The 21,682-nt window shown below is 41.0% G+C and overlaps 1 protein-coding gene across 4 annotated transcripts in view; it reads right to left on the bottom strand.

Moving 5' to 3' along the window:
- Positions 1 to 2,147: 2,147 nt before the first annotated feature.
- znf462 (zinc finger protein 462) overlaps positions 2,148 to 21,682 on the bottom strand; it is a 70,207-nt gene continuing 50,672 nt past the window's right edge. For 3 of the 4 annotated variants that reach the window (XM_020484792.2, XM_020484790.2, XM_020484791.2), the window contains exons 8-13: positions 12,682 to 12,940; positions 12,265 to 12,401; positions 11,598 to 11,821; positions 10,303 to 10,504; positions 9,940 to 10,069; positions 2,148 to 4,209 (exon numbers count right to left, since the gene is read on the bottom strand). In XM_020484792.2, coding sequence (XP_020340381.1) covers positions 3,981 to 4,209; positions 9,940 to 10,069; positions 10,303 to 10,504; positions 11,598 to 11,821; positions 12,265 to 12,401; positions 12,682 to 12,940 — 1,181 coding nt within the window. In that variant the 3' untranslated portion in view covers positions 2,148 to 3,980. The remainder of the gene's footprint in view (positions 4,210 to 9,939; positions 10,070 to 10,302; positions 10,505 to 11,597; positions 11,822 to 12,264; positions 12,402 to 12,681; positions 12,941 to 21,682) is intronic. The other variant, XM_020484793.2, reaches the window with a different exon arrangement.

Genomic DNA, 21,682 nt, shown 5'->3' on the forward strand with positions numbered 1-21,682 from the left:
TTGTCAATTGCCGACACACAATACTGAATAATGCCAAAATGGATTTACAGTACTAGTCAAAAGTTTGGACACACCTACTCATTCAAGGGTTTTTCTTAATTTTTTACGATTTTCTACATTGTAGAATAATAGTGAAGACATCAAAACTATGGAAATGACACATGGAATCATGTAGTAACCAAAAAAAGTGTTAAACAATTCAAAATACATTTTATATTTGAGATTCTTCAAAGTAGCCACCATTTGCCTTGAAGACCGCGTTGCACACTCTTGGCATTCTCTCAACTAGCTTCATGAGGTAGTCACCTGGAATGCAATTCAATTAACAGGTGTGCCTTATTAATTTGTGGTATTTCATTCCTTCTTAATGCGTTTGAACCAATCAGTTGTGTTGTGACAAGGTAGGGGTGGTATACAGAAGATAGCCCATTTTGGTAAAAGGCCAAGTCCATATTATGGCAAGACCACCTCAAATAAGCAAAGAGAAATGACAGTCCACCTTTACTTTAAGACATGAAGGTCAGTCAATTCAGAAAATGTCAAGAACTTTGAAAGAGTGTGCAAAGCTGTAATCAATGCAAAGGGTGGCTTTGAAGAATCTAAAACATATTTTGATTTGATTAACAGTTTTTTGGTTACTACATGATTCCAAATGTGTTATTTCCATAGTTTTGATGTCTTCACTATTATTCTACAATGTAGAAAATAATAAAAATAAAGAAAATCCTTGAATGAGGAGGTGTGTCCAAACTTTTGACTGGTACTGCATGTTGTTAGAAATGATTTGAAATGAATAAAAAATGTAAAGCTGAAATGTCTTGAGTCAACAAGTATTCAACCCCTTTGTTATGGCAAGCATAAATAGGTTCATGTTACATAATACGTGGCATGGACTCACTCTAGTGCAATAATAGTGAATCATAGTAAAAAAAACATGATTTTTGAATGACTACCTCATCTATGTACCCCACACATACAATTATCTGTAAGGTCCCTCAATTGAGCAGTGAATTTCAAACACAGATTCAACCAATGCCTTGCATAATAGGGCACCGATTAGTAGTTGGGTAAAAAAAAGCAGACATTGAATATCCCTTTGAGCATGGTGAAGTTATTAATTACACTAATTACACCCAGTCACTACAAAGATAGAAGCGTCCTTCCTAACTCAGTTGCCGGAGAGGAAGGAAATCGCTCAGGGATTTCACCATGAGGCCAATGGTTACTTTAAAACAGTTACAGTGTTTAATGGCTGTAGGAGAAAACTGAGGATGGATCAACAACATTGTAGTTACTCCACAATATTAACATAATTTACAGAGGGCAAAGAAGGAAGCCTGTACAGAATAAAAATAATCAAAAACATGCATCCTGTTTGCAATAAGGCACTAAAGTAAAAAAGCAAAAAATGTGCCCCCCCAAAAAAAGCAATTACCTTTTTTTGTCCTAAATATAAAGTGTTATGTTTGAGGCAAATCCAATACAACACATTATTGAATACCACTCTCCATATTTTCAAGCATAGTGGTGGCTGCATCATGCTCTGGGTATGCTTGTAATTGTTAAGGACTGGGGAGTTTTTCAGGATAAAAAATAAATGGAATGGTGCTAAGCACTGGCAAAACCTTGTTCAGTTTGCTTTCCACCAGATACTGGGAGATTAATTCACCTTTCAGCAGGACAATAACCTAAAACAAAAGGCCCCATCTAGACTGGAGTTGCTTACCAAAAATACAGTGAATGTTCCCGAGTGGCCGAGTTACAGTTTTGACTTAAATCTACCTAAAACTTTATGGAAAGACCTGAAAAGGGTTGTTTAGCAATGAACAACCACCAATTTGACAGAGCTTGAATGATTTTGAAAATGATAATGGGCAGATGTTGTACAATCCAGGTGTGGAAAGCTCTTAGAGACTTACCCAGAAAGTCTGTACTCGCTGCCAAAGATGCTTGTATCTCCAACAAATTGACTCAGGGGTGTAAATACTTACGGAAATGAGATATTTCTATATTTAATTTTCAATACATTCTCAAAAAAATCTAAAAAAAAACATGTTTTCACTTTGTTTGTTATTGGGTATTGTGTGTAGATGGGTGAGAAAAAAATAATATTTAATATATTTCGAATTCAGGATGTAACAACCAAATGTGGAATAAATCAAAAGGGTATGAATACTTTCTGAAGGCACTGTATAGGCTTCAAAATGTAATTCTCCAATTTCAAACATGTTTTGGGGAAATGTCACCCACTCTTTCTTTAAACAAAATAAATATCTTAGTTCAGTAGACGTGAACTAGGACTTAACCTGTGGAAACTGACGATTTGACCTGAATGTATGCTTTACAGTACCATTCACTATTGGTTACCAATATATTAACATCTATTCTATGGGACTAGTGACTAATTTTAAAGTTCAGCCATTTACATTTTTTTGGGATGTAACACAAACGGTGATGTATATAAACCCTGGATTGCTGATGCTATGTATGGGCCAATGAGAGGCTTTGAAGCCACCGGTCGGCCATATTGGCCCTCCACAGAAGAAGCAGTCCATAGAAATGAATGGAATTCTACAGTATTAAAATAGAATGATTCAAGGTCAAAATTAAATGTATTTAAGTATTTTTGTTGCTGTAGTAGGGAAAGTAACATTAGCACTTTCAAAACATTATACTTTAATGAAAATGTTTTTATATATATTTTTTTTCAAATTTTATTTTTATGTTTAGCTCACATAATATAATAACAAAAATATGCATTAACATGTCTGTAATATACTGAACAAAAATATAAATGCAACATGTAAAGTGTTGGTCCCATGTTTCATGAACTGATATAAATTATATGTTCCAAATGCACAAAAGCTTTTTCTCAGATTTGTTTTTACATCCCTGTTAGTGAGCATTTCTCCTTTGCCAAGATAAACCATCCACTTGACAGGTGTGGCATATCAAGAAGCTGATTAAACAGCATGATCATTACAGGTGCACCTTGTACTGGGGACAATAAAAGGCCACTCTAAAATGTGCAGTGTTGTTACATAACACAATGCCACAGATGTCTCAAGTTTTGAGGGAGTGTGCAATTGGCATGCTGTCTGCAGGAATGTCCACCAGAGCTTTTGCCAGAAGTCCACCAGAGCTGTTGCCAGAGAATGTTATGTTAATTTCTCTACCATAAGATGCCTACAAGGTTATTTGATAGAATTTGGCAGTATGTCCAACCAGTCTCACAACCGCAGACCACGTGTAGCCACGCCAGCCCAGGACCTCCACATATGGCTTCTTTACCTGCGGGAGCATCTGAGACCAGCCAATTGGACAGCTAATGAAACAGGAGTATTTCTGTCTGTAATAAAGACATTTTGTTGTGAAAAACTCATTCTGATTGGCTGGGCCTGGCTCGCCAATGGGTGGCGCAGGCTCCCAAGTGGTTGGGCCCTGCCCAGTCGTGAAATCCATAGATTTGGGCCTAATTTATTTATTTAAAATGACTGATTTCCTTATATGAAGTGTAACTCAGTACAATTGTTGAAATTGTTGCATGTTGCATTTATATTTTTGTTCAGTATAGAATAAACATGGCAAAAACAAATGTAGACTTTATAAATGCATTTCTATAGCTTCCAAAATATTTTTCAACGGTGGGGGAGTTCCAAGATGGAGGCGCGGTGGCTTCAACACAATGGTGGGGGAGAGCCAAGATGGAGGTATGGCGGCTTCAAAACAGCGCTCCCTGTCAGTCATCTAGTGTATATATAAATCATTGAACACAACCTATTGTTTCCAATATGTTACACTTAAAAGCTAACAATGCTCCAAAAGGTGACAATTCCTTTGACTTAGTTTTTTATGTTTACATCTTTTTTTTTGCAGCCTATTTTTGATACCCAACATCAATATCCATACAACCTAATGTTATGGTCTCTAGCACAGTGACTACAATGTTAGGCCACAGTTCTCTTCTCTTCCATCTCTTCCTATAGGTCATTTTTGGTCTCAAGTATTTCTTTGTCTTCCTCATTCTGATTTTTACTACTCTGTGATAGGTCAGAGGCATATCCTCTCTCCACCTCCATGCCGTTGCTGGATAGGTCCATCCCTCTATCGGTCATTGTCACGACATCCAACGAGCCAATAAGAAGCTGAGCTGAGGTTTCTATTGCTGGAGTGGTGCTAGTGTCTGTTGTTCTGCTGTTGGTAACAGTCCTGCATGGGGATGAGAGGGTGAAAGGTCAGTGTCCATCACCATAGGAACATACTGGGGGAAAACATGCCGAAGGAAGAGGCTGAGAGGGAGGGAAAGAAGTAGGAATGGAGAGAGAGAGACGGGAGAGAGATGGGACAGGGAAAGGAGAAGAGAGGGATGCAAGATCTTAGTAAACAAAATTACGTTGAAAATATGTTGAAAATACATATTATACAGGGCATTGAAATCGGATGCATTTCAGTTGCGGAATGAAAGGTGAAAATACATATTTCCTGGACGTTGAAAAGGCTTCAATTACAGACATTGAAAAGACGTTAAAATACTTATTTTTTCAGACATTGATTCTATGGCCAACTTTCATATGCATATACACTACCGTTCAAACGTTTGGGGTCACTTAGAAATGTCCTTGTTTTTGAAAGAAAATTTAAAAAATTGTCCATTAAAATAACATCAAATTGATCTGAAATACAGTGTAGACATTGATAATGTTGTAAATGACTATTGTAGCTTTAAACGGCTGATTTGTAATGGAATATCTACATAGGCTTACAGAGGCCCATTATCAGCAACCATCACTCCTGTGTTCCAATGGCACATTGTGTTAGCTAATCCAAGTTTAGCATTTTAAAAGGCTAATTGATCATTAGAAAACCCTTTTGCAATTATGTTAGCCCAGCTGAAAACTGTTGTTCTGATTAAAGAAGCAATAAAACTGTCCTTCTTTAGACTAGATGAGTCTCTGGAGCATCAGCATGTGGGTTCGATACAGGCTCAAAATGGCCAGAAACAAAGAACTTTCTTCTGAAACTCATCAGTCTATTCTTGTTCTGAGAAATGAAGGCTATTCCATGTGAGAAATTGCCAAGAAACTGAAGATCTCGTACAAGGTTGTGTACTACTCCCTTCACAGAACAGCACAAACTGACTCTAACCAGAATAGAAAGATGATTGGGAGGCCCCGGTGCACAACTGAGAAAGAGGACAAATACATTAGTGTCTAGTTTGAGAAACAGACGCCTCACAAGTTCTCAACTGGCAGCTTCATTAAATATTACCCGCAAAACACCAGTCTCAACGTCAACAGTGAAGAGGCGACTCCGGGATGCTGGCCTTCTAGGCAGAGTTCCTCTGTCCAGTGTCTGTGTTCTTTTGCCCATCATTTGTTTTTATTGGGCAGTCTGAGATATGGCTTTTTCTTTGCAACTCTGCAAAGAACTCAGACACTGTGTTTTCTGATCAATTTGATGTTATTTTAATGGACAAAAATGTTGCTTTTCTTTCAAAAACAAGGACATTTCTCAGTGACCCCAAACGTTTGAACGGTAGTGTACATTCTCAATGAAGTATGCATTATGTCACAATATTTTTCAAGCCTCTTTATTATATGAAAAAGGAACTCAAGATTACAACAGAATATTTATTCTGTCACATGCACATGCATTTATGTGAGCTTTTTCAAAAGCTTTAAAATGTGCTATTCTTGCTATGACTCTGATATTTTGTGGTTTATCTACTTAAGTTGAATGCACTGACTGTAAGTCGCTCTGGATAAGAGCATCTGCTGAATGACCAAAATGTAAATGTAAAAACAAACACTTGCAAAGCATGCAGGGTATTATTCTAATGAGCCCCGCCCCAAACAAGTACATATTTGGTCAGTATGGACCAGATCCAAATCTGAAGTAATCATAGATGTCTATGCTATGTTTCATCAATTTGAACATTACAGTACAGTAGAGCACAGTACAGTATGGTACAGTACAGTAAACTACAGTACAGTAGAGTTTAATTCAATAGAGTAGAGTACATTAAGAGTAAAGTAGTGTACAATACAGTAGAGAGGGTGGGGTGAGTTGAACCAAATGGGTAAGTTGAGCCACCCTTGTTTCTAGGAAACCATACATAAAATGAATAAGGTCATCCTTTCATTTAGTCTGTGAAGGAAGAAACCACATGGAAAAATTGGTAAGCAAGTTGCGTAAAAAAACAAACATTTTTTTTTACTAAGTCAAATGCTGTCCGGTCCTCTGGCAGTCTCTATGGGGGTGCCACAGGGTTCAATTCTCGGGCCGACTCTTTTCTCTGTATACATCAATGATGTTGCTCTTGCTGCGGGCGATTCCCTGATCCACCTCTATGCAGACGACACCATTCTGTATACTATACTTCCGTCCCGTCCCTGGACACTGTGCTATCTAACCTCCAAACGAGCTTCAATGCCATACAACGCTCCTTCCGTGGCCTCCAACTGCTCTTAAACGCTAGTAAAACCAAATGCATGCTTTTCAACCGTTCGCTGCCTGCACCCGCACGCCCGACTAGCATCACCACCCTGGATGGTTCCGACCTAGAATATGTGGACATCTATAAGTACCTAGGTGTCTGGCTAGACTGCAAACTCTCCTTCCAGACTCATATCAAACATCTCCAATCTAAAATTCACTCACGCCACCAAACTTACCCTAGTAAAACTGACTATCCTACCGATCCTAGACTTCGGTGATGTCATCTACAAAATAGCTTCCAACACTCTACTCAGCAAACTGGATGCAGTTTATCACAGTGCCATCCGTTTTGTCACTAAAGCACCTTATACCACCCGCCACTGCGACCTGTATGCTCTAGCCGGCTGGCCCTCGCTACATATTCGTCGCCAGATCCACTGGCTCCAGGTCATCTACAAGTCCATGCTAGGTAAAGCTCCGCCTTATCTCAGTTCACTGGTCACGATGGCAACACCCACCAGTAGCACTCGCTCCAGCAGGTGTATCTCACTGATCATCCCTAAAGCCAACACCTAATTTGGCCGCCTTTCGTTCCAGTTCTCTGCTGCATGTGACTGGAATGAATTGCAAAAATCGCTGAAGTTGGAGACTTATCTCCCTCACCAACTTCAAACATCCGCTATCTGAGCAGCTAACCGATCGCTGCAGCTGTACATAGCTGTACATAGCTGTACATTTGCACACCAATATCTCTACCTGTACATGACCATCTGATCATTTATCACTCCAGTGTTAATCTGCAAAATTGTAATTATTCGCCTACCTCCTCATGCCTTTTGCACACAATGTATATAGACTCCCCTTTTTTTTCTACTGTGTTATTGACTTGTTAATTGTTTACTCCATGTGTAACTCTGTGTTGTCTGTTCACACTGCTATGCTTTATCTTGGCCAGGTCGCAGTTGCAAATGAGAACTTGTTCTCAACTACAGTTTTATGACCTCAGTTTTTGATTTGTTAAAAAACGTTTGAAATATCCAATAAATGTCGTTCCACTTCATGATTGTGTCCCACTTGTTGTTGATTCTTCACAAAAAAATACAGTTTTATATCTTTATGTTTGAAGCCTGAAATGTGGCAAAAGTTCGCAAAGTTCAAGGGGGGCGAATACTTTCGCAAGGCACTGTATGTGTAGATATCTTTATTAGAAAGAATACTATATTTCCCTTGATGAAGTGATGCTGAATGTAAAAAATGGCTCAACCTTCCCCACTCTCCCCTTCACTCTACTTTATTATTACTGTAATGTACTCTACTGTACTGTACTCTGCTGTACTGTGCACTGTACTGTATTGTACTGTACTCTGCTGTGCTCTACTGTACGGTTGTACTGTACTCTGCTGTCCTCTATTGTACTGTGTAATGTACTCTGCTGTGCTCTACCCTACTGTGTAATGTACTCTGCTGCAGTCTAATGTACTGTACTGTACTGTACTCTGCTGTGCTTTACTGTACTGTGTACTTTACTGTAATGTACTCTACTGTACTGTACTCTGCTGTACTGTGCACTGTATTGTACTGTACTCTGCTGTGCTCTACTGTACTGTGTACTTTACTGTAATGTACTGTGCTCTACTGTACTGTGTAATGTACTCTGCTGTGCTCTACTGTACTGTGTACTGTACTGTAATGTACTCTACTGTACTGTACTCTGCTGTACTGTGTACTGTATTGTACTCTGCTGTGCTCTACTGTCCTGTGTACTGTACTTTATTGTACTCTGCTGTGCTCTACTGTACTGTGTACTTTACTGTAATGTACTGTGCTCTACTGTACTGTGTAATGTACTCTGCTGTTCTCTACTGTACTATTGTACTGTACTCTGCTGTGCTCTACTGTACTGTGTAATGTACTCTGCTGTGCTCTACTGTACTATATTGTACTGTACTCTGCTGTGCTCTACTGTCCTGTGTACTGTACTTTATTGTACTCTGCTGTGCTCTACTGTACTGTGTACTTTACTGTAATGTACTGTGCTCTACTGTACTGTGTAATGTACTCTGCTATGCTCTACTGTACTATATTGTACTCTGCTGTGCTCTACTGTACTTTATTGTACTCTGCTGTGCTCTACTGTACTGTGCTCTACTGTACTGTGTAATGTACTCTGCTGTGCTCTACTGTACTGTGTACTGTACTGTAATGTACTCTACTGTACTGTACTCTGCTGTACTGTGTACTGTATTGTACTCTGCTGTGCTCTATTGTCCTGTGTACTGTACTTTATTGTACTCTGCTGTGCTCTACTGTACTGTGTACTTTACTGTAATGTACTGTGCTCTACTGTACTGTGTAATGTACTCTGCTGTTCTCTACTGTACTATTGTACTGTACTCTGCTGTGCTCTACTGTACTGTGTAATGTACTCTGCTGTGCTCTACTGTACTATATTGTACTGTACTCTGCTGTGCTCTACTGTCCTGTGTACTGTACTTTATTGTACTCTGCTGTGCTCTACTGTACTGTGTACTTTACTGTAATGTACTGTGCTCTACTGTACTGTGTAATGTACTCTGCTATGCTCTACTGTACTATATTGTACTCTGCTGTGCTCTACTGTACTTTATTGTACTCTGCTGTGCTCTACTGTACTGTGCTCTACTGTACTGTGTAATGTACTCTGCTGTTCTCTACTGTACTATTGTACTGTACTCTGCTGTGCTCTACTGTACTGTGTAATGTGCTCTGCTGTGCTCTACTGTACTATATTGTACTGTACTCTGCTGTGCTCTACTGTCCTGTGTACTGTACTTTATTGTACTCTGCTGTGCTCTACTGTACTGTGTACTTTACTTTACTGTAATGTACTCTGCTGTACTGTGCACTGTATTGTACTGTACTCTGCTGTGCTCTACTGTACTGTGTAATGTACTCTACTGTACTATATTGTACTGTACTCTGCTGTGCTCTACTGTACTGTGTACTTTACTTTACTGTAATGTACTCTGCTGTACTGTGTACTGTATTGTACTCTGCTGTGCTCTACTGTACTGTGTACTGTACTGTAATGTACTGTGCTCTACTGTACTGTGTAATGTACTCTGCTATGCTCTACTGTACTGTGTACCCTACTGTAATGTACTCTACTGTACTCTGCTGTGCTCTACTCTACTATATTGTACCGTACTTGCCAAACTTATGAAACATAAGTTGCTATGATTGCTTTTTGGTCAGGACCAAATCTGAACCAATTATAGATGTCGACGTTTGGGCCAAATAAAGGCCAGACCGGACCAGTTCTGAATCAAACATAGACGTCTATGATTGGTTCAGATTTGGTCTGGTCTGGACTAAAAATCTACATCCTTGGACATGAAAATCAAGGCCGGGCCAGACTGCACCAAAAAAAATACGTTGCTGTTGGTAAATGCTTAGCGGGGGTGGGGGGGCACAGAATGAAATACTAATATAAGATATTATAATGTATCTCTATGGACTCACATTCCGTGTCGGAGGACGTGGCGTTCCCACTCTATGTTGTTGGTGAAGCAACGACCACAGAACTCACAGGGGAAACGCTTCTCAGCAGAGGCAGACACACTGCTGCTGCTAGGTGAAACCACAGGGACATCTGGGGGACAGACAGCGATCAGCATGATGAGGGGTTAATATCAGACATACAGCAATAACACAGATATAACAGGCCCCCAGTCACATCACATTACTGATCAGTGACAGGGCCAGTAACAGGGTTGTGTTCATTAGGGCACATGTAACAAAACGTTTTGAAACAGTCCCTCCCTGATTCAGTCAGTTTTCTTCTGTTTGGTGCCTAATGAACACAGCTCAAAGATTCTTGTTTACCTTTAGGAAAATGCTTTTCTGCCACTCCCCCTTCCTCTTCCTCCTCTAGGTCTTCATCTCTACACTCCTCCATCATCTCTTCTTCCATGACCGTTCCATCCTCCTCTCTCTCCTCTTCCTCCTCGGCGCTACTGCGAATCTCCTTTAAAGCATCCAGCTGATCCAGATTGACCCGCCCCATCGACTCAAAGTTACGGATCACCTGATCAACAAGAGAAAGACAGAGGTATCAGCAGTATGTTCTTACTGCTGTCAAGTTGTTGTTTACTTGTCTCCTCGTAAAACCCAGAAAAATGGCCCCTCTGGGATGAATTCAGCTTATTGGATTGACTTTATTAGAATTAAATGTGACGTTTTTTTTTTGCATCTATTCATGTTTAACGATACTGTATAACACCATGATTCAACGTGAAGCACAATTTCTATAATTTACGAGCACCACAAACCATGATTGATAAGTATCATGTCAGAAAATAATGATATAATTGGCTTTTAGTACAAACAATGAGTTTAAGGAACAGGAGCTTCTTAGTCTTCCCTTAAAAAACAGCTAGCGTCGTCTGAGCCCTTTTAATGTCACTTCAACCTCATGAAAGGCCATCTGCACTCGTTCAGCATCTCATGCATTATCCCCATTTAGGGACTATGGGAAATGAAACCTATTCTTTGTGATATGCACTCAGAATAGATAGCAGGATGTATGTGTGTGGGATGTGAATCATCTTGCTTGGTTTACTTTGTATGACTTCAGATCCTTTTTCCAGATAAGCACATTTTATCTGCATGTAATGGAGGTTTAATAAATTCTATGATAAAGTACTGAAATAACTCAGAACTTATTAGACACGGATATAAAATGCACTGAGACCTCTTGAAGCCATCTCTGAGAAGAAGGGATGCCAAAACAGAATTGTATACAAGTTGGCACGATCTTGTGATATTCTCAGGATGACATCCTTAGAGAACTGCCTATTTTAAAAAGCAAGTAGGTAATTTAGGATTTTTTTAAAAGCCGACCCATCCCCAGGACACGTACAGCTGAATTAAAGATTGATGTGTAGGCTACCCCAAAGTAAAAATAAATAAAAAGATGAACAGGAAGAGCATGGGTCAAGGCAGGGTATGATGGGAGTTGGAGTTCAGACCACATCGTGGAGGGGTGTGTGCCACAGAGTGAAAACAAGACTATACTATAATATCAACACACTTCCCATATTGACAGGATGAAGTTTCTTGCATATGTGCCAGCCAGACAGGCTGCATGATGGGAGTTGTAGTTCTGGTGTCTGACTTACCTTGTGCTCGTCTCGGAGGTGTTCCTCCAGCTGGTAACGCTGCCTGCTGTCGTAGTAACACAGCTGGCACTGGTAGGGTTTCATCTCGTTATGCTTGGTGATGTGCAGCTGCAGGCTCTGGTCGCTGGAGCAGGTGAAGGTGCACTTGTGGCAGCGGAACACCACACCCGCCAGGTGGCGAGACAGCTTGGAGCGGGACACCTCCAGGGGTACCACGCGCTCCTCTGTGGGGGTGAGGGAGAGGGGGGAGAGAGAAAGAAAGAGATAATGACTATTGTGTAAACACCATAACACTTACAACTGTGAAGTCATATCTTAGCACAGGAGGTTGGTGGGACCTGGGGAGGAGGGGCTCCTGGTAATGACTGGGGCGGAATCAGTGGAATGGTATCAAATACATTAACCACATGGTTTCCATGTGTTTGATGCCATTCCATTTGCTCCGTTCCAGCCATTATTATGAGCCGTCCTCCCCTCAGCAGCCTCCACTGTATCTTAGTAAGTGTAGCTAATCACTTTGGTTTGCGACAATATAGTGTAATGTCCCGGAACTCCGAGGCTAGTACAGCTGTGACTTTAAGCTCAATAAGATCATGACACCTGGCACTAAGAGATATTTCCCTCTGAATTGTCTTATCAATATTTGAGCAGATAAACTATGGCATACCCCTGTGCAGGACGATGTGGTCGATCATATTGCTCTTGTATTTGGTGTGGTAGAGACAGAGTGGACAGCGCAGGTCTTTGTGACCCTCCTCAAGAACCACAGTGTGTCCTGCTTCCACATGCATGGTGAATGCTGACCTGAGAGGAACCGAACAGATGCAGTGAGGCCCAGCGGACAGAAGAAAACAACAAGCACAATCAGTTGCCAAGCAACCATCATAAAACTCCCCCCCAAAATAAGATAAATAAGACCATTTGTCTTTCCTTGATTCCTCATGTCCACTCTCCTCTCCATTTTGTCAGCATGTATTTGTGAGGGACCTTGGATCCTCTCCTCCATTGCGGTTTAAGGAGGAAAGAGGATGTGAGGACTCAAGGAAAGATACATTTGTTGTCACAGTATCATTCATTTTCTTACTTGGAGCAGGTGAAGAAGGAGCAGTCCTTGCACTTGAACAGCTTCTTCCCTCCGTGTCTGTCTCTGTAGTGGCGGCGCAGGCTCTGCATGTACCCCGAACTGAACTCACAGAACTCACAGGTCAGGATGCCATCCGGACGCGTGTCGGAGGTCGTGCCCTGGGCCGGGGCGGTGGGGGAGGTCACATGACTACGAGATGCTAGCTGATAGTGACTGAGCTGCTGCCGTACGTCCGCCGTCTCATGCAGGTACCCAGCATCTAGAGTGCGGGAAGAGAGAGTGGGGGCTGAGTGTGTATATCGTATAATACACTACCATTCAGCAGACACTTTTATCCAAAATGACTCACAACACAGTTACAGTACAATTTGTGATTTTTTTTTGTGTGTGATCCCTCTGGGAATTGAACCCACAACCGTGGCATTGCTAGTACCACGCTAATACAAACTAAGCCACACAGGACCATATGGATAAAAACCATGAAGAAATACTGCCTTACAGTAACTTCCTTTTTTATACTGTAGTAATTAATCATCTACTAGTTATTAACAGAGAAAACACCCTGTCAAGAACTCAAACTGGCTGTGAGGATTCACCCAAAGAGCTATAAAAGTAAACATTGCTTCAGGATCTGGATCTGGAGTATGTTGGGTTTTACTTATAGAATGCCAGAGGATTCCGGAATGGAAATCAAACCCACCACGGCTCTACACACTAAGAATGGGTTCCTCAAGGGTTCTTTGGGAAGAGTGATGGTTCTATGAGGAACCATAATGACTCAAAGAACACTTCGAGCCCTTCAATGGTTCCTTACAGTTCACAAAAGGGTTCTTTGCTCTTTTAGTGCTAATTAAAATGTAGGGGAAGTGGCTCAATATAATATTTTGGGCCGTGGTTTACGCACAGCTGTTTTTGTGCAACCATGAGTGAGAGTGTCATTCCAGTTGATCTAATCTGTTGTTTTATGCCATAAGGTGCCAGTAACAGTGTCTTGTGAAATAATCAAGTAAGGCCTTGTGTCAATTGAGAACTGTTAACTAAATCAGTGGTTATCAATTCTCTCCTCAGTGACCCCTGGCCATTCCAGAGCTAGTACAGCTGATTCAACTTGTCAATTAACACAATAATGACACCCATGGAATTTTAACAATATGGCTAACCAGAATAAAAAAACCTGTATGATTCTTCAAAATGATCAATAAAGAACCTTTGAGATTGAGGAAGGTTCTTTATAGAACCACTCTCCATAAAGGTTCTGTAAAGAACTATTAAAAAGTGTTCTATATAGCCCCAAAAAGGGTTGTATGTAACCACAGCGAAACCCTTTTTGCAAGAAAAAGTATGTGAACCCTTTGGAATTACCTGGACTTTGATCTGATCTTCATCTAAGTCACAACAATAGACAAACACAGTCTGCTTAAACTAATAACAAACAAACAATTATACGTTTTCATGTCTTTATTGAACACACCGTGTAAACATTCATAGTGCAGGGTGGGGAAAGAATGTGAACTCTTGGATTTAATAACTGGTTGACCCTCCTTTGGCAGCAATAACCTCAACCAAATGTTTTCTGTAGTTGCAGATCAGACCTGCACAACGGTCAAGAGGAATTTTGGACCATTCCTCTTGACAAAAAAACTGTTTCAGTTCAGCAATATTCTTGGGATGTCTGGTGTGAACCACTCGAGGTCATGCCGCAGCATCTCAATCGGGTTAAGGTCAGGACTCTGACTGGGCCACTCCAGAAGGCATATTTTCTTCTGTTGAAGCCATTCTGTTGTTGATTTACTTCTGTGTTTTAAGTCGTTGTCCTGTTGCATCACCCAACTTACAGTGCCTTGCGAAAGTATTCGGCCCCCTTGAACTTTGCGACCTTTTGCCACATTTCAGGCTTCAAACATAAAGATATAAAACTGTATTTTTTTGTGAAGAATCAACAACAAGTGGGACACAATCATGAAGTGGAACGACATTTATTGGATATTTCAACCTTTTTTAACAAATCAAAAACTGAAAAATTGGGTGTGCAAAATTATTCAGCCCCTTTACTTTCAGTGCAGCAAACTCTCTCCAGAAGTTCAGTGAGGATCTCTGAATGATCCAATGTTGACCTAAATGACTAATGATGATAAATACAATCCACCTGTGTGTAATCAAGTCTCCGTATAAATGCACCTGCACTGTGATAGTCTCAGAGGTCCGTTAAAAGCGCAGAGAGCATCATGAAGAACAAGGAACACACCAGGCAGGTCCGAGATACTGTTGTGAAGAAGTTTAAAGCCGGATTTGGATACAAAAAGATTTCCCAAGCTTTAAACATCCCAAGGAGCACTGTGCAAGCGATAATATTGAAATGGAAGGAGTATCAGACCACTGCAAATCTAACAAGACCTGGCCGTCCCTCTAAACTTTCAGCTCATACAAGGAGAAGACTGATCAGAGATGCAGCCAAGAGGCCCATGATCACTCTGGATGAACTGCAGAGATCTACAGCTGAGGTGGGAGACTCTGTCCATAGGACAACAATCAGTCGTATATTGCACAAATCTGGACATTTTTTTTAGCCATTTCTTAAAGATATCCATAAAAAGTGTTGTTTAAAGTTTGCCACAAGCCACCTGGGAGACACACCAAACATGTGGAAGAAGGTGCTCTGGTCAGATGAAACCAAAATTGAACTTTTTGGCAACAATGCAAAACGTTATGTTTGGCGTAAAAGCAAAACAGCTCATCATCCTGAACACACCATCCACACTGTCAAACATGGTGGTGGCAGCATCATGGTTTGGGCCTGCTTTTCTTCAGCAGGGACAGGGAAGATGGTTAAAATTGATGGGAAGATGGATGGAGCCAAATACAGGACCATTCTGGAAGAAAACTTGATGGAGTCTGCAAAAGACCTGAGACTGGGACGGAGATTTGTCTTCCAACAAGACAATGATCCAAAACATAAAGCAAAATCTACAATGGAATGGTTCAAAAATAAACATATCCAGGTGTTAGAATGGCCAAGTCAAAGTCCAGACCTGAATCCAATCGAGAATCTGTGGAAAGAACTGAAAACTGCTGTTCACAAATGCTCTCCATCCAACCTCACTGAGCTCGAGCTGTTTTGCAAGGAGGAATGGGAAAACATTTCAGTCTCTCGATGTGCAAAACTGATAGAGACATACCCCAAGCGACTTAAAGCTGTAATCGCAGCAAAAGGTGGCGCTACAAAGTATTAACTTAAGGGGGCTGAATAATTTTGCACGCCCAATTTTTAAGTTTTTGATTTGTTAAAAAAGTTTGAAATATCCAATAAATGTTGTTCCACTTCATGATTGTGTCCCACTTGTTGTTGATTCTTCACAAAAAAATACAGTTTTATATCTTTATGTTTGAAGCCTGAAATGTGGCAAAAGGTCGCAAAGTTCAAGGGGGCCGAATACTTTCGCAAGGCACTGTATGTTGAGCTTCAATTGGCGGACAGATAGCCTTACATTCTCCTGCAAAATGTCTTGATAAACTTGGGAATTCATTTTCCTGTCGATGATAGCAAGCTGTCCAGGCCCTGAGGCAGCAAAGCAGCCCCAAATTATGATGCTCCCTTCCCCATACTTTACAGTTGGGATGAGGTTTTGATGTTGTTGTGCTGTGCCTTTTTTTCTCCAAACATAGTGTTGTGTTCCTTCTAAACAACTCAACTGTAGTTTCATCTGTCCACAGAATATTTCACCAGTAGCGCTGTGTAACATCCAGATGCTCTTTTGCGAACTTATGACGTGCAGCAATGTTTTTTTTGGACAGCAGTGGCTGCTTCCGTGGTGTCCTCCCATGAACACCGTTCTTGTTTAGTGTTTTATGTATCGTAGACTCGTCAACAGAGATGTTAGCATGGTCTAGAGAGTTCTGTAAGTCTTTAGCTGACACTCTAGGATTCTTCTTAACCTCATTGAGCATTCTGCTCTGAGCTCTTGCAGTCATCTTTGCAGGACGGCCACTCCTAGGGAGAGAAGCAACAGTGCTGAACTTTCTCCATTTATGGACAATTTGTCTTACCGTGGACTGATGAACATCAAGGCTTTTAGAGATACTTTTGTAATCCTTTCCAGCTTTATGCAAGTCAACAATTGGGTCTTCTGAGATCTCTTTTGTTCGAGGCATGGTTCACATCGGGCAATGCTTCTTGTGACTAGCAAACTCAAATGTTGTGAGTGTTTTTTATAGGGCAGGGCAGCTCTAACCAACATCTCCAATCTCATCTCAATGATTGGACTCCAGGTTAGCCAAATCCTGACTCCAATTACGTTTTGGAGAAGTCATTAGCCTCGTGGTTCACATACTTTCCCCAACCTACACTGTTAATGTTTAAATTATGTATTCAATATAGACAAGAAAAATACAATAATGTGTGTGTTATTAGTTTAAGCAGACTGTGTTTGTCTGTTGTTCTAACTTTGATGAAGATCCGATCGAATTTTATGACCAATTCATGCAGAAATCCAGATAATTCCAAAGGGTTCCATACTTTTTCTTGCCACTGTATATAGTTAATAGTTCTTTATAGAACCTTAGGAAAGGGTTCTTTATAGCACCACAGAGGTTCCATTTAGAACCTTATGAACATGTTTCTTTACATAATCTTCAAAAAAGGTTCTATATAGCTCCAAAAAGGGATCCTCTGTGGTAACAAGCCAAATAACCCTTATTTGGCACTATATAGAATCATTTGTTTTTAGTGTGTACTGTACCATCCCAGAACTGTGCATGTGATTGGCACCACAACCACAGTGGATGTCTGCATGTGAAAAATGCCTCATTCAGCACAGTAGCAAGATGAAGCCAGTGAATATGTAGATGAGATGGCAGGTACAGTCAAATTCTTTGAGAAAGTAGTAATCTGTCTTCTTAAATGGTAGTAACAGAAGCCAATAGTTCTGCCCAAAGCTGTTGAACCGTGCTGAACCACTGTGAGGCAGGAAGGAAGCAGCAGACTCCTTGGGGACTTTAGGAGATCAGCCAAGTGAAATATTTTTACACTAGTATCATGACGACCACAGATATTCAACAGTCAATAACTTTCATAGGAAAACCCTGCACCTAACTACAAGACAGCACAAACACTAGTTGTAACGTTTAGAACTGCTAACATTCTGCTCTGTTCCCCCTCAATGGTCTGCTGTAAGCCAACGGTGACATGGCGGTTGCATTCCACAGTGCTTCTCTGCTCTGCTCTCGGTGTTCCACTTCCACCTAGAGGGAACATTCCATTGTGCCCGCAGCTAGATAACACCTGCCAAGAACATTCTAGAACAGAGCGGGGCGGTCGGTTGGAGGGCCAGGCACCTGACATGCTAGTTTAACACCTCCTGGAACCAGTCATGGGCACAAAAAGAAAGGTGGATTCTGTTTGATCAGGTCTAACAATGTGAATCCTGGGATTTCAGAAGGAGACCATATGTTAGCTCCTATCCCAGTGTTTCCCCTAGTGGTGAAAAGGGCTGCCCTGCTGAGTTATGATGCTCGGCAGACTTGAAATGAATGAGGCTTGTACTGGTTGTAATTGAAAATGTGTATTTGTGTCAACAGCACCCAACCCCAAATATTGTGTTTGTAGTATTATTGTTCTGTATATATTGTGTTCGTTTAGGAATTTGACTATTTGATGTTAACTGTGTTGTACATTTGTGTACAATTCAGTCCATGATTGCATTAAACTTATAAAACCTATTAATACTACTACTTGAGGCCTTTTGTAAAGGGTGTTTTCACACTTGGTCCTTTTCATAAAATTTTTGTGAATTCAGTGCGGTTCGCTTAATTTGTTGTGCAGTGTGAACACTCCTACAGAACTCAGACCCCTCAAAAGAGCCCCCGAAGTGAACCAAACTGAGACCATCTCACGTGGTCTGAGTTCGGTTAGCTTGAATTCCACAGTCCTGTTCCCTTTTTTTGTGGGCAATGTGAACACAAAGCTGCCCAGGTTCTCTTGTCATTATTCCAGAACCACGCACTAGACTACTGCAACACTGTTTCCCCTGACATAACCCCTCATAATAGTGGCACAAAAGAAACATATGCTCTTTTTGGATATTGATTAGAGATTGTCAAGGATGCAAAGGAATTCCAAAATATGTGTAGAGTTTTGTACTGACACAATGTTCAGATTATTTGTTTTCAATATGTGATCTACAGTATAAGCTAGGAGAGCTTAATGAGCTGTTCAATCCATTCGATTACAGGCTCAAAATGGCAAATACAGGCTCAAAATGGCCAGAAACAAATAACTTATTTCTGAAACTTGTCAGTCTATTTATGTTCTGAGAAATGAAGGCTATTCCTTGAGAGAAATTGCCAAGAAACTGAAGATCTTGTACAACGCTGTGTACTACTCCCTTCACAGAATAGTGCAAACTCGCTCTAACCAGAATAGAAAGATGAGTGGGAGGCCCCGGTGCACAACTGAGCAAGAGGACAAGTACATTAGTGTCTAGTTTGAGAAACAGATGCCTCACAAGTCCTCAAATGGCAGCTTCATTAAATAGTACATGCAAAACATCAGTCTCAATATCAACAGTGAAGAGGTGACCCCGGGATGCTGGCCTTCTAGGCAGAGTTCCTCTGGCCAGTGTCTGTATTCTAGGCAGAGTTGCAAAGAAAAAGCCATCCTCCACCAAACTTTACAGTTGGCACTACACACTGGGGCAGGTAGCGTTCTCTAGGCATCCACCAAACCCAGACTTGTCCGTCAGACTGCCACTCCTGCGGCGGGCCGGGCGCATACACGCTGACACGGTCGACAGTTCTACGGGGTTTTCTTCGACACATTGGCTGGCTTCTGGGTTAAGTGAGCAGTGTGTTAAGAAGCAGTGCGGCTTGGCAGAGTCGTTGTTTCGGAGGATGCATGGCTCTTGACCTTCGCCTCTCCTCAATCAAAAGGCAAGGGGAGTGTTCTTCCGTTTTTTTTTTTTAACCCCAGAGTTCACTTTAAACAGGACTGAGATAATCTATTTTAAAAGAGGAGTTCTCCTGTACAGTGCCTTGCAAAAGTATTCACCCCCTTGGCGTTTTTCCTATTTTGTTGCACTACAACCTGTTACGCCCTGGACATAGAGAGGTTTTTATTCTCTATTTTGGTTAGGCCAGGGTGTGACTAGGGTGGGCATTCTAGTTTCTTTATTTCTATGTTGGTGTGGTTCCCAATCAGAGGCAGCTGTCTTATCTCTGATTGGGGATCATATATAATATATATATATATATATATATATATATATTGTCCTTTTTCGTTTGTTGTTTTCTGTTTAGTGTCTGCACCTGACAGGACTGTTTCGGTTTTCCCTCTGTTATTTTGTTTGAGTGTTTTGAGTATTAAATTTATCATGAACACTTAGCACGCTGCGTTTTGGTCCACTCCTTCACACGACGATCGTTACACAACTGGTAATTTAAATAGATTTTAATTTGGATTTCATGTAATGGACACACAAACTAGTCCAAATTGGTGAAGTGAAATGAAAAAAATTACTTGTTTCAAAAAAAAAAACTGAAAAGTGGTGTGTGCATATATATTCACCCCCTTTGCTATGAAGCCACTAAATAAGATCTGGTGACACCAATTACCTTCAGAAGTCACATAATTAGTTAAAGTCCACCTGTATACAATCGAAGTGTCACATGATCTGTCACATGATCTCAGTATATATACACTTCTTCTGAAAGGCCTCAGAGTCTGTAACACCACTAAGCAAGGGGCACCACCAAGCAAGCGGCACCAAGACCAAGGAGCTTTCCAAACAGGTCAGGGAGAAGTATTGATCAGGGAGCACCACATTATAAAAAATGGAAAGAATATGGCACCACAACAAACCTGCCAAGAGAGGGCCGCCCACCAAAACTCACGGACCAGGCAAGGAGGGCATTAATCGGAGAGGCAACAAAGAGACCAAAGATAACCCCAAAGGAGCTCCACAGCGGAGATGGGAGTATCTGTCCATAAGATCACTTTAAGCTGTACACTCCACAGAGCTGGGCTTTACAGAACAGTGACCAGAAAAAAGCCATTGCTTAAAGGAAAAAATAAGCAAACACGTTCGGTGTTCACCAAAAGGCATGTGGGAGTCTCCCCAAACATATAGAAGAAGGTACTCTGGTCAGATGAGACTAAAATTGAGCTTTTTGGCCATCATGGAAAATGCTATGTCTGGCGCAAACCAAACACCTCTCATCACCCCAAGAACAACATCCCCACAGTGGATCATGGTGTTGGCAGCATCATGCTGTGGGGATGTTTTTCATTGGCAGGGACCGGGAAACTGGTCAGAATTGAAGGAATGAAGGATGGATGGTGCTAAATACAGGGAAATTATTGAGGGAAATCTGCTTCAGTCTTCCAGAGATTTGAGACTGGGACGGAGGTTTACCTTCCAGAGCAGGACAAAGACCCTAAGCATACTAAAGCAACATTCAAGTGGTTTAAAGGGAAACATTTAAATCTCTTGGAATGGCCTAGTCAAAGCCCAGACCTCAATCCAATTGAGAATCTGTGGTATGACTGAAAGATTGCTGTACACCAGCGGAACCCATCCAACTTGAAGGAGCTGGAGCAGTTTTGCCTTGAAGAATGGGCAAAAATCCCAGTGGCTAGATGTGCCAACCTTATAGAGACATACCCCAAGAGACTTGCAGCTGTAATTGCTGCAAATGGTGACCCTACAAAGTATTGGGGGGGGGGGGGGTGATTAGTTGTGCACGCTCAAGTTATATGTTGTTTTTTGTCTTATTTCTTGTTTGTTTCACAATAAAAAATATTTTGCATCTTCAAAGTGGTAGGCATGTTGTGTAAATCAAATGATACAAACCTCCCAAAAATCCATTTTATTTCCAGGTTATAAGGCAACAAACTAGGAAAAGTTCCAAGGGGGTGTATACTTTCGCAAGCCAGTCTATATATGAAAACACCCTAAAATAAACGGTGTATCAGATACTAAATTAGGGCTCATTTGAATAAGATATGTTA

Source organism: Oncorhynchus kisutch, linkage group LG6, assembly GCF_002021735.2.
Source record: "Oncorhynchus kisutch isolate 150728-3 linkage group LG6, Okis_V2, whole genome shotgun sequence".
Classification (NCBI taxonomy): Eukaryota; Metazoa; Chordata; class Actinopteri; order Salmoniformes; family Salmonidae; genus Oncorhynchus; species Oncorhynchus kisutch.